This window comes from Heterocephalus glaber, unplaced genomic scaffold (genome assembly GCF_053883595.1).
Source record: "Heterocephalus glaber isolate CG9 unplaced genomic scaffold, H.glaber_assembly_v1.0 deba00000546, whole genome shotgun sequence".
Lineage (NCBI taxonomy): Eukaryota > Metazoa > Chordata > Mammalia > Rodentia > Bathyergidae > Heterocephalus > Heterocephalus glaber.
This window is the reverse complement of record NW_028258147.1, coordinates 18,214,294-18,227,772: the sequence shown is the minus strand read 5'-3', so window position 1 is coordinate 18,227,772 and position 13,479 is coordinate 18,214,294. Positions and strand designations below refer to the sequence as shown.

Here is a 13,479-nt window from a genome sequence, read left to right as displayed (position 1 = left end):
GTTTTTTGAAATTATTAAGATTTTAGTCCTTTTACAGCTACAATTAAAATTATGACAAAATATCAAAATTATAAATAATCTCCATTAATAAAAGGTCTATGTTACTTTTACTATTTTAGTTTCTTAAAAAGTTTCTAAACATGGCTATTTCCCAAAACCACCCTTTTATTTTAGTGCTTATACCTTGACTATGCATGCTCTAATTTCTTTAAAAATTTTATTTATTCTTGCCTATAGGCTGCCAAGCTCAAAGTGATCATACAGATAAAATCAACAACAAATGTGCTAAGCATTTTTCTTTACCAAAATCCACCAGACTGACCTTATAAAGAGAGTTTATAATTGCTAATTTACCTCATGATTTTTATTAAAGGCCTGTTAAATTAGCTCCCTAAAAGGGGCCCCTAATTGTGGTCTTCCCTATATCTACCCTTTTTAGCTCAAAACAGTTAGGTAAAACCTGCGCCCCTTCTCCCCTAACCGCAGTTGGGGACAGCCCTTTTGTCCCATCAAAACAAGGCGTTTCCACCTGGCCCCAGATATATCAGATTTATTGTTGTCTTTGTTGTTCTCTTTGTTCTTTTATAACTTTCTTTCTTTACCTTTTCTTAATTTCCCACTGTTGTTTCTCACTCCATAAACCCTTCTGCCACATGGGCCATGACAGTTGGCCATTCAGTGGGGCATCAGATGTGCAGAATAACTTATTAGCTCACATACAGCAAGCAAAATATAAATGTCTACACAGAGTTTTATCAATATTTTGGGAAATATGAAGGTGAGTAAAACATCATAAATAGACATACACAGATAACCTTCTATATCTCTGGGTTCTCTATCCTTGACTTCAACTGACCACAAATCTAATATTAAAAGAAAACATTGTGTCTGTGCTGAGTATGTACAAGCTTTTGCCCTTGCCATTATTCCCTAAATAATGTATATAACAACTATTTACATAGAATCTACATTGTATAAGGGAGGATGTGTATAGGTTGCAGTGCTCCACTACTTTATATAAGGGACTCTAGCACCTGTAGATGCTGTTGTTTCCATGGAGGAGAACATCCCCATACCAATCCCCCAAGATACTGAGGGATGCCTGTACTATGATTTTTAAAAGAAAGTCTGTAATTTTCTCTAGAGATTATATTTATAATAACTTTATGTTATTAATAATAAATATTTTATTCTCTATATCTTTATTTATATGAGCTCTGGTAAAAGTCAATACTTTTTCTTCTGCTTCTTTTACTCTTTCTTCTTCAAAATTATCTTTCTTAATGTTTATCTTTGTTTTGTTAAATATACTTTTGCTTGTATGACTTGATTTGTTGACTTTAAGTGATAATCCTTTGAGCTTGCAGCTTTTCTTGACAAGGCAACAGCAGACCTCTTTGTTTTGCATATTTGACTTTTACTTATAACTCTCTTATTGACAGAGTATGTGATATATTTAAATTCTGTTCTTTAACACTACTTCTACCATTTATTTTAATTTCAGCTCACATCTTTGCTCCCTGATAGCTCTTTTTTTTTTTTAACTATCATCTCTTGGTTGAAAAAATAAAGGGTTACATTTCTTGAAAAAAAAAGGCTCGTGAGAGCAATAGTACATGAATATACCTCTTTTTACATAGTCTCCCCTTTATGAGATGAAGATAATACTGAATATGCCTTGTGGGATATTGTGAGGAATAAATAAATTAATATAGTTAAAGCATAGGGCACCCAACCTCCAGAGTGAACACTCAACAAATGTTAGTTGTGTTAATCTTTCCCAGACCTCCTCTAAACCCATCCCAACAGTCTGAAATAGGTGCCCCTTCCCTGTGATAGAAGTCTATCATAGCAGCTATAACTCTTGTGTTGTAACTGTGGCATTTACTTATGTTGAGTCTTTTGTGCACAGCAGAGTATCTGGAATAGGAAGTATTTAAAGCATTTTGAGTCACTGAGTTAATAGAATTTCGAAAAACAGAGTAAATATCTTTGTTGAAGATGCTAATTGGAGGCAGTGAATCCTGAGTGGCTTTGTCAAATGATTTAATAACAATGACTTTTATTTTCAGACTTCACTTTTAATGATGATTCTGGGGGAACTAGAGCCTTCAGAAGGTAAAATCAAGCACAGTGGAAGAATTTCTTTCTGTTCTCAGTTTTCCTGGATCATGCCTGGCACCATCAAGGAAAACATCATCTTTGGTGTTTCCTATGATGAGTACAGATATAGGAGTGTTATCAAAGCATGCCAACTGGAAGAGGTAAGCAGTTATGTAAAAATTTTCCAATTATGCATATGAAATATGAAATATTCAAACTACCCAAAATATATATTTTATTCTGTTTTCATGAGGTTTCCTTTAGGAATAAGCTACTATGGGTGGATTGGTTAGTAAAAGACAAGACCCCTGCCTTAAGGAGCTTGCAAATAATGCCATTCATTTTTTAAAGTGATGGACTGTTGTCACAATAAGAACTTTTTATGAAATGGTAAGCATTTTGTTCAATGAGACATATGTTCTCAGTGGACATTTATATGGCATACATTTTTTACTCTGAAAATTACGTGAGGAATTTGACACATTTAATAACACCATAGTCTAATGGAATGGGCCTTGATCTGTTGGTAGAGAATCAGAGAGATAAAAGTTGTCTAATCTTAAAATTGTATCTTATTTTTAGCCTTGAACATATAACCATGTATGTAACCTCTAGTGAGTGCAATTCTCTGAGACAGAGGTAAAGTAAAGATGGTGCTGTCAACTCATTCCGTAAGAATTAGAAGAATGGGCTCATTATCTGGAAATTACATTAAGTATTCTGAGAGAGCCAGTATTTGACCCTTAAAATTGTTTGGTGGTGAGTTCAGTAATTGCTGACACAAATTTTAGAATAGAGAATATATTATTATGATACTTATTGGCAGTACTGTCTGAATAATGATCCTGTTTCAAAATCAGTATCTTTGATGGATGACATTTTTCACTAATGGATTATTTTATATCACATTTTAGAAAAATAAATTCCCTGGGAATAAATGGAAGCTTAAAATACAATATACAAAAATCGAAAAGGGAAATTATGTGTAAGATAGGGCCATGTACTGATACAAAGGGCTTTCTACGTGTTTACCAGCTCATGCAACAGGAATGTTTAAAGCACCGTTCTCTTCTCTGTACATGCTGAGAGCTTCCTGAAAAGAAGACCTCCCTTCTGAAAAAAAAAGTAATGGATTTACTTTGGAGAAGGTATTCATAATTCCTCAAAAACCTTTCTTTCACGAGTACCATTTCACAGCCTGGAGGCTGGAACATTCTAGATTTGTTGTTTTTAAAAAACTAAGGGTTACTAGAGATCACAGGTATTTGACTGTGAGAGAGCTGACATGTGGGACTGGTAGTCCATACTCTAATTTATTTATGAAAACAAAAGTATTAGAAGGCTTCTACTAGACTTTTATTTTTGTTTTGAATATATATTTTCCTCTGGAAGTGATTTTATAAATAATGGTTTGCATCCCTCAAATAAACATATAAAATGCTGTTTAACCCAAATATAGTTTAGGTACATTTCTAGAATTAAATTTAGAGCTATGGAATGAGCATTTGCTAGTTTCTGAACATTGTGCTAGGTCCTGGGTATACTAAGTTGAATAAAACAGTCTATTTTTTGGTAAGGTTCATAGTAGAATATCCTGTGTTAATAATGAAGGATTGTCTGCTGTGTGAATTACATCTCAATAAAGCTAATGAAAAATATTGAAAAAAGAGGAGAAGCAACAGCAGAACACATTCTTCCCTTTTTTCTGATTGCATGGCCAGCCTTAAAATTATCATTAGAATGAATTTTTTAGCATGTTTACAGGTTTGTATCACCATCATCAGTTTTGGCCTCTCTAAAAAGGACCTCTTACCCATTAGCAGTCATTCCCCTTACTGTGCCTAACTCTCTTATCATTCTTAAGCTACTACTGATCTAATCTCTGTCCCCTTATCAGTCTATCCTTAACTTTCACATAAGTGAAATCATATAACAGATCTTTTGTGACTAAGTTTTTAAAGAGTAGAAGGTAATGATTCTTCATTTAGCAAACATTTATTAAGGCTAGCTGTACTTTATACGGTGTACCAGGAGCTGGAAATGAAAACGTGAATAGAACATGATCCATATAAATAAGGGGTTTGAATGCTAGTGGGAGAAACAAAAAAAATATCAATAGTGGTAATAACTGGTGCAAGGCATGGTGGCATAGGCCTCTAATTTTAGCATGAAGAAGGCTAAGGCAATAGTGTCATGGGTTTTTGCCAGCCTAGACTACATAGTGAGACCCTGTCTCAAAAAACCAAATCAAAAAAAGAAAGAAAGAAAGAAAGAAAGAAAGAAAGAAAAAGAAAAAGGGTTTTTTGGGGGGTGGTACTATGTACGCAACCCAGGGCCTTCACACCGAGTTATATCCCAGCTCCTTTTAAATTTTTTATTTTGAGAAAGTGTAGCTAAATCACCTAGGCTGGGCTTGAACTTGCAATCTACCTGCCTCAGCTTCCCAGTGTTAGGATTATAGGTATACCCACTATGCCCAGCTGAAAGGGGGATTTTTGTAAAAATTAAATTTTTGGAGGAAGCAAGGAGTTCATCTGGGTCTGCCTATTAAAGAATAACCTCCAGATACTAGGCTAACATCTTCTGATGGAATTATTTACTAGAATTCTAAGGGTAACAACAATGAAACATATGGCCTCAGAGGGATTTTTGGTTTAGAACATTAGAGCTGCCAATAAAGTAGAGAGATTAGATTGATGTAAAGAAGTAGGAAGTTGATGAGTGAAATGGTCTCTAGATTGTAAGGGGAATAAACGAGATATACATTAGGGTGCATAACAGCATCTGACTTCAGATCTATCAATTAAACTGCAACTTTTGCCACCTAGAATATTGTCACAGAGCATAACCAAGAAGACACACCTGTAGCACTGGTTAGTGAGTGATTACTGTGGTGATGAGGTGGAAGTTGGTATCATTAAGGAAAAAGAGAACCATAAAGCCAAATAATGATGAAAAGTCATCAATATGTATTTTGATGTTGACAAAAGCGGTTATAAGGAAAAATTATAGAAATATTTATTGGTAAATATGGTAGTTAGTCTGCATGACACAATCAACAAAAGTAGGGGTAGTCTGTGGAAGAAATCAGATGGTATAAGATCCTGAAGCTTGTAATATGGGCATATTGGTTTCATGCTCATGAAATAGCAATGGGGTTGGGGAGTGATCCTATTTTCTGTGTTCCTTTCAGACCCACAGACATTATTTATGTGGCTTTTTTGTGTCAGACACTGTTCACTGTGGCAGAGGCATGGTGGGCACAAAATGAAAGATTTATCATCCTTCAGTCAAAGGAGAAAACACACACAAAGAGCTATTTCCATATGTTACGGCAGGTTGGGCCACACGTAGTTTTTTTTTTCTTAAATTCTTTTATTGGTACATTTTAGGTATACAATACATTTACATTTATCTTTGGGTGCTTGCACCTGTACATGATGTATCTTGGTTCTTATTTTTTCCCCATTACCTGTGTGCCCTTCACCCCTAAACCCTTCCCTATTTACATACTTCGTTTCCGTTTTTTTTTCTTTTCTCATAATTTTTCCTTTCCATTCTTTCCTTTCCCCTTCCCCTCCCACCACCCCTACCCCTTTGGACCTTTTCCTATTTCAAAGTATCATTTATTAGTTATTAATCCTTTTAGTCCTTATTTACACTCTCAGTTTCTCACACTAGAGAAACTATTTGGTATTTACACGTGTGTCTTATTTATTTCACTTAAGAGTATGGCCTCAATATGCATCCATTTAGCTATAAATGACTCTAGTTTCTCATTCTTTATGGCTGAGTAGTACTCCATTTTATAAAAAAACTACATCTTCTTTATCCAGTCTCCAGTTGATGGGCACTTGGGCTGTTTCCAAGCTTTAGCTATTACAAATTGTGCCGCAATAAACATGGGCACACATATATCACTGTGGTATGATTCTTTTAATTCTTTGGGGAAGATACCCAGCAGGGGAATAGCTGGGTCAAATGGGACCTCTAGTCTTAGTTCTTTGAGGTATCTTCACACTGATTTCCATAGTGGTTGCACCAGTCTGCACTCCCACTAAAAATGGAGAAGGGTTCTTTTCTCTCCACACACCTGCCAACATTTGTTATTGGTTGATTTCTCGATAGCAGCCATTCTTTCTGGGGTGAGGTGGAATCTCAGTGTTGTTTTCATCTGCATCTCTCGAATGACCAGTGATGTTGAACATTTTTTCATATATTTATTTGCTGCTTTTACTTCTTTTCTGAGAAATGTCTGTTCATTTCAAATGTTCATTTTTGAATTGGGTCTTTGAATTTGGGGAGTCTGATTTTTTTTCAGTTCTTTATATATTCTAGATAGTAGCCCTTTGTCTGAGTTACAGCTGCTAAAAATTTTTCCCACATTGTAGGTTGTCTCTTGGCTCTGTTGGTTTCTCTTGCAGTGCAGAAGCTTTTCAATAAGATGAGATCCCAGTTGTTGATTCTTTGTGCTAGCTCCCGTGCTACTGAGGTTTTGTTCATAAAGTCTTTTCCTATGCCAATATCTTCAAGAGTTCTACCTAACTTATCTTCCACCAAGTTTAGTGTTTCTGTCTTAATATTTAGATCTTTAATCCACTTACATCTCAGTTTAGTGCATGGTGATAGATATGGGTCTAGTTTTAATCTCTGACAGGTTGAAATCCAGTTTTTCCAACACCATTTATTAAATAAGCTATCTTTCCTCCAATGAAGGTGGTTGGCTCCTTTGTCAAAGATGAGGTGGCTGAGTATGTCTGAAGTTGTTTTTGCATCTTCTAGTCTATTCCACTGATCCTCGAGTCTGTTTCTTTGCCAGTACCAGGCTGCTTTTATCACAGTAGCTTTGTAGTATAGCTACAAGTAGGGTATTGTGATACCCCCCAGCCATGTCTCTGTTGCTCAGAATTGCTTTTGCTATTCTAGGTCTCTTCTGGTTCCAAATGAATTTTGGGACTGTTTTCTCTAGCTCTGTGAAGTATATTGTTGGAATTTCAATTGGCATCGCATTAAATCTATATAGCAATTTTGGAAGTATGGCCATTTTCACTATATTGATTCTTCCTACCCAGGAACAAGGGATGTCTTTCCATTTTCTTATATCCCCCTCAATCTCCTTTTTCAGGGTGCTGTAGTTTTCAGCATAGAGGTCTTTTGGTTCCTTTGTTAGATTTATTCCTAGATATTTCATTTTTTTGGATGCTATTATAAAAGGAATTGTTTCCCAAATTTCTCTCTCAATGAGTCTGCTATTTGTGTATAAGAAGGCTATTGTTTTTTGAGTGTTGACCTTATATCCAGCTTCTCTACTGAATCTGTCAATTAAGTCCAGAAGTCTTTTGGTAGAGTTTTTTGGGTCTTCTATGTAAAGTATCATATCATCAGCAAATAATGACAGCTTAATTTCTTCCTTTCCTATCTTTATTCCTTTTATTTCTTTCTCTTTTCTAATTGCTGTGGCTAATGTTTCCAGAACTATATTGAACAGGAGTGGTGATAGTGGGCATTCTTGTCTTGTTCCTGATTTTAGCATGAAAGTTTTCAGTTTTTGACCATTTAGTATGATGTTGGCTGTTGGTTTTTCATAGATAGGCTTAATCAGGTTGAGATAAAAACCTTCTATTCCAATTTTCTGTAGGTTTTTTTTTTTTATCATGAATAAGTGTTGGATTTTGTCGAATGCCTTTTCTGCATCTATTGAGATGATCATATGGTTTTTGTCTTTGACTCTGTTAATATAGTGTATTACATTTATTGATTTACGTATGTTGAACCATCCTTGGATCCCTGGGATAAATTGGACTTGGTCAGGGTGTATGATCTTCTTGATGACCCTCTGTATTCTGTTTGCCAGTATCTTGTTGAGGATTTTTGCATCTATGTTCATTAGGGAGATTGGCCTGTAGTTCTCTTTTTGGGTTGGGTCTTTCCCTGGTTTTGGAATCAAAGTCACATTTGCTTCCAAGAATGAGTTTGGAAGCCTTGCTTCCCTTTCAATTTCCTTGATGAGTTTAAAGAGTAATGGCATTAGTTCTTTAAGTGTCTTGTAGAATTCAGCAGTGAAGCAATCAAGACCTGCACTTTTCTTTGTTGGTAAATTTTTTATTACATTTTCAACTTCACTCATTGTAGTTGGGGTGTTTAGAATTTCTATATCTTCTTCATTTAACTTTGGCAATTCATATGTATCGAGGAATCTGTCCATTTCTTCTGTGTTTTCCATTTTATTAGAGTACAGGTTCTTGAAGTAGATATTGATGATCCTCTGGATTTCTGCTGGTTCTGTTGTGACTTTCCCTTTTTCATTCTTAATTCCATGGATTTGAGTCTTTTCTTTCCTTTTTTTGATAAGGTTGGCTAAAGGTTTATCAATTTTATTTATTCTTTCAAAAAACCAACTCTTTGATTCATTAATTTTTTGTATCATTCTCTTAGTCTCCATTGCATTGATTTCTGCTCTGATATTTATAATTTCCTCTCTTGTGAGGGCTTTGAGTTTGTTATTCTCTTCTTTTTCTAGGAGTTTGAGGTTCTGCACTAGATTTTTTATCTGAGTTCTCTCTGTTTTCCTAATATGGGCATTCACTGCTATGAATTTCCTGCGTACAACTGCTTTAATTGTGTCCCATAGATTCCTAAATGTTGTACTGGCATCATCATTTACTAAACTGTCTAATTTCTTCTTTAATTTCCTCTGTGACCCATTGGTTGTTCAGGAGGGTGTTATTCAATTTCCAGGTGTTTGTGGGAGTTTTGCAGTTTCTCACTTTATTGATCTCCAATTTTATTGCACTGTGGTCTGATAATATGCAGGGGATAACTTCAGTTCTTTTACATTGACTTAGACATGTCCTGTGAGCTAGCATGTGGTCTGTTTTCGAGAATGGCCCATGTGCAGCTGAAAACAATGTGTATTCTGATTTTGTGGGATGGAACACTCTGTAAATATCTCTTAAGTCCATTTGTTCAATAGCTTGGTTCAGTTCTAGAATTTCATTGTCAATTTTTTTTCTAGATGATGTGTCTATTTGTGATAGTGGGGTATTGAGGTCCCCCACTACAACTGTATTAGTGCTTATTTGGTTTTTCATGTCCACTAATATTTGTTTTGTATAGATGGAGGTATTCGTATTTGGTGCATATATATTTAGGATTGTCATCTCTTCCTCTTGGATTGTTCCCTTCACAAGGATGTAATGACCATCTTTGTCTCTCTTAATTAGTTTTGGTTTGAAATCTACTTTGTCTGCAAATAAGATTGCTACCCCTGCTTTTTTCTGGGTTCCTGTCGCATGGAGAGCCATTTTCCATCCTTTTACTTTCAGTCTATGAATTTCTTTTTGAGTTAGGTGTGTTTCTTGTATACAGCATATTGCTGGATTTTGCTTCTTAATCCATTCTGTCAGTCTACTTCTTTTGATTGGTGAATTGAGGCCATTAACATTGATAGTTATAATTGAGAGATATTGACTCATCCTTGTCATGATGTTTTACTGTTGTTGGCTCTTATTTCTTTTCCCCCCTTTCGCATTAGTTTCTTACCTTGTCTGGTGGCTTCCCTCTGTTGAGCCTCATGGAGTTGTGACCTTCATTGCCTTTTTCTAGGATATTGCTTAGAATTGTTTAGAGTGCTGGTTTGGTGTTCATGAAATTTCTTAGATGTTCTTTGTCATGGAAGTATCTAATTTCCCCATCCATTTTGAAAGATAATTTTGCAGGATACAACAGTCTAGGTTGGAAGTTATTTTCTTTCAGGGTTTGAAATACTTCACTCCAGGCTCTCCTTGATTTGAGGGTTTGTGTTGAGAAGTCTGCCATGATTCTGATGGGCTTTCCTTTATAGGTGATTTGTTTCTTTTCTCTGATTGTCTATAGGATTTTGTTCTTCAGTTGGGTTTCTGGGATCTTGACTATTATATGTCTAGGTGTAGATTTTTTTTTTTTATCATGGCTGGGTGTAATTCTATATGCCTCGCTTATCTGTGTGTCCAATTCTCCTCCCCTGTTGGGGATGTTTTCTACTATTACTTCTGTGAACAGTTTTTTTATGTCAATTGTACTTTCTCCTGTTTTTTCATGGACTTCTATCAGTTTTATGTTATTCTTCTTTGCATCATCTAGCAGCTGTTGAATTGATTTCTCATGGTCCCTTACTGTTTTTAAGAAATCTCTGTTTTCATGGTCCTTAACTGCAATCCTGTCTTCTATATCTGATATTCTATCTTCAGATTCTCTTAATCTGCCCTGCATGCTTTCAATGGAGTTTTTAATCTCCTGAATATCTGTTTGAATCTGCTTCATGGATTCCATTTCTTTCTTATGTTGGGTGATGATGGTTTCCATTTTTTTCTTATGCTGGGCATTCCTGGCTTCCAGCATGTTTCTGAGCTCATCTATTTTTTTTTTTTTATCAGTTTTTGTTCTAGAGCCTCTAATCATATCTTTCACTCTGCTCACTATCTCTGTAGTTATCTGGGAGATTTCTTCCGCTTTGAATTTTTCTAGAGCCTCATTCATCTGTTTTCTTACTTCCTGTGCTATCAGTTCACGGTGTCCAGGTGGTTGATTATCAGACTTTTGTACCTCATTTCCCCCAGAAATTGCCTTTTGTGGGGTGGAAGGCTGGGTTTGTGACTTGCTTAAATGCCTTCTCATTTTTGTTTTTGGTACTGTCCCTGGTTTAGTTCCTGGGTTGATATTATGAAGTTGTTTATTGTAAGTATCTTTGTTGTTCTATTTAAAACCCTTATGGAATGATTGCTTCTCAGAGGTGTCTGCCAGATATAGCTGGCCTTTAGGTTTTTGAGTCTCTAATGACTCTGAGGCTATCTCATTTTCATTATACCAGGAAGGAAAACTGTTTAGATCAATCATGACACCTTAGCCCAAGTCATACAATCAGCAATATAGCATCAAATACCTCTTAGAGAATGACAATTTGTGGTAGTTATTAATCTATCACCTTTAAAAAATAAAGGGCCTCCTTCAAGGCGTGTCTCTGCAGTCATAATAGACAACATGGGCAGCAGTGTGCAGTTATAAGTCAATGAGTCTCAGTAAGCTAGTCCCAGACCCATGAGATTCAGGCAGATTTCTGGCTGCAAGTCCCAAGCTGAGCTCCCTGTCCTCCTGAAGGGTTGAACTCTGCAAGTTTCCACTGTAGGTTTGAGCTGCTTCTCCCCTGAAGAAAGTCCAGTTTCCGATGGGAGCTGATAATCCCTCCAATTTACCAATCATGGTGGTCTGGTGTGCCTTTATTGCAGAGATTTCCTTCACTTTTCCAGTGGGCTTGTTTTCATCAGGGAGCCTGAGACAGGCACTCTTTCTGTTGTTCACTTCTGGAGCTCAGAACAATGGCTTTTGTCCCCCTGTGCCTCTGCAGTGTGTAACCAAGTAGCTGCACAGCCAAAAGGCCAGAGGCCGGGGGGTGGGGGATGGTGAGGGGTAGTGTATTGTTGGAGGCGCCCACGCGGCCCAGCCATCAGCTAGTGGGCCTGCCCAGGGGAGTCCTCCTCACTCTGTCCTGGTGGCTGGTGGAAACCCTGTCCTGGTGGCTGGTGGAAAGCTGGTGGAACAAGCCCACACATACTTTTTTGTGTACAGAAACTCAATGGAGAACTTTTAGCCTCCCTGCGCACTTCAGGGAGCTGTCTCTAAAACAGATACCTTGAAGGGGGAATCAAAGATAGAAAGTGTATTTTGGACAGAGGAAACTGTATGAACAGAAATGCAGAACATGAAACTACTTGTTTGGTACAGGAAAACATGAACATCTTGATAGAACTAGAGTGTAATTTGCGGACAATGAATGGGGAAGAATGGAGTTGGAGGGCCATGTCACATATACCAGCCTCAGGAATTTGGTCTTGGAGAGATTTAAATAGGGGAATGATGTAATCACTTTGAAGTCTAGATATATCATTTTTGACAAATGAGCAGAATAAGGGTGGACCCCACTAAAACTTTTGTGGGATAACAGAAAGAACATAGCTTTTCTTTCTTTTTGTTTTGTTTTCTTTTTATTTTTTTCTGTGTAGTGATGGAGTTTCAACCCTGGTTCTTATGCAAGCTGCCACTCAGCTACACACCCTGCCCCAAGAACACAGGTTTTGAAATCTGACAAAGTCGAGTTACTAAAGAAAATTTTTTAACCTGTCTGTATACTGAGTTTCATCTCCGCCAATATGAAGCTAATATCACCTATTTTGTGGAGTTTTATATATTCTTCTAGCACATAAAAAGGTTTATTTATTTTTTTACTATTGGGATTGAACCCAGGGCTTTGCATATTCTCGGCGCATGCTCTACCACTGTACTACACCTTCAGCCCTAGAACAAGTAAAGCAGCTGTTATTATTACTGGCACTCCTATTTGCTATTCTGACTAGAAAAAGGGACACTAAAAAGAGCCTATTTCCATAATCCAGATAATGGTTGTGATGAACCAAAAGAAGGAAGAAAGTTAAGCAGAGGAATTGTGAGAAGATAAAGAATGTCATATATATTGTTTTCATCGAAAGGAAAGAACATGAAGGAAAATGGCTTTTCAACAAGGAGTAACTTTTTTCCTCAAAACTTTGAAAGAAGAGAGAAGTTTGTTTAAGATTAAGGATTCCTTGCACAATAGGAATCAGAAAGGAGACAGGTTGATATTATGGGTTCAGGAAAGAAAGATGTGATTGATGATCTACATAGAACTGAGACATCACATAAAGGTAGAAGGGTCACAGATTTTGCTAACAATGAACCAATGGAGAATGTCAGCAAGTGGGAATTGATTAATAATCAATATAATGATTATGACCTCCATTTTTATTTAAAATGTATAGTTTACTCTTTCCCCTTCTTTGCCTAAAGTGCCAAATATAATATTCAGCTTCTTGTTTCAAAGACTCCCTAAGTCCTTGCTCCTTTCTGATCTGCTGACTTTTGCAATGAAGGTAGATCTCCTTACTTCCCTTCTGGTAGGCAAAAGCACCCAGGCATTTCTTTGATTCCTTATACTTTATGCTGGCAAATGTACTGTGTACGTATTTGGTCTATGCCATTCTCTTCTCTGTGCTAAGGCTTTCATACATGTTGGTTTTACCTATCTAACTACAGGATTAGAACTAAGAAAAACAATTTCAAAAATGCTGTTTTGGTTTACTGAACATAGCACATTGATAGCATAGTAAATTCTTGTTGAATGACTGTTTTGGAAATGTTTTGAAGTAGGCATATCAGTTGCAAGAATTTTGCTCAGAAAATGTTGTTCTGTGAGCTTCACAGGTTGAACAGATGTTTACATGTCTATTGGGGATAGCATAAGCAACTAAAAGTGGTTCTTTATCCTGACGGTCAAAAATCAGAAGTTTTTCCTATTTTCAGTGACCT

At 36.4% G+C, this 13,479-nt stretch overlaps 1 protein-coding gene across 2 annotated transcripts in view; it reads left to right on the top strand.

The window, feature by feature from the left end:
* Positions 1-13,479, top strand: part of Cftr (CF transmembrane conductance regulator) — a 183,317-nt gene that overhangs the window by 66,531 nt on the left and 103,307 nt on the right. For both annotated transcript variants that reach the window (XM_087204598.1, XM_087204597.1), the window contains exon 11: positions 2,073-2,264. In XM_087204598.1, coding sequence (XP_087060724.1) covers positions 2,073-2,264 — 192 coding nt within the window. The remainder of the gene's footprint in view (positions 1-2,072; positions 2,265-13,479) is intronic.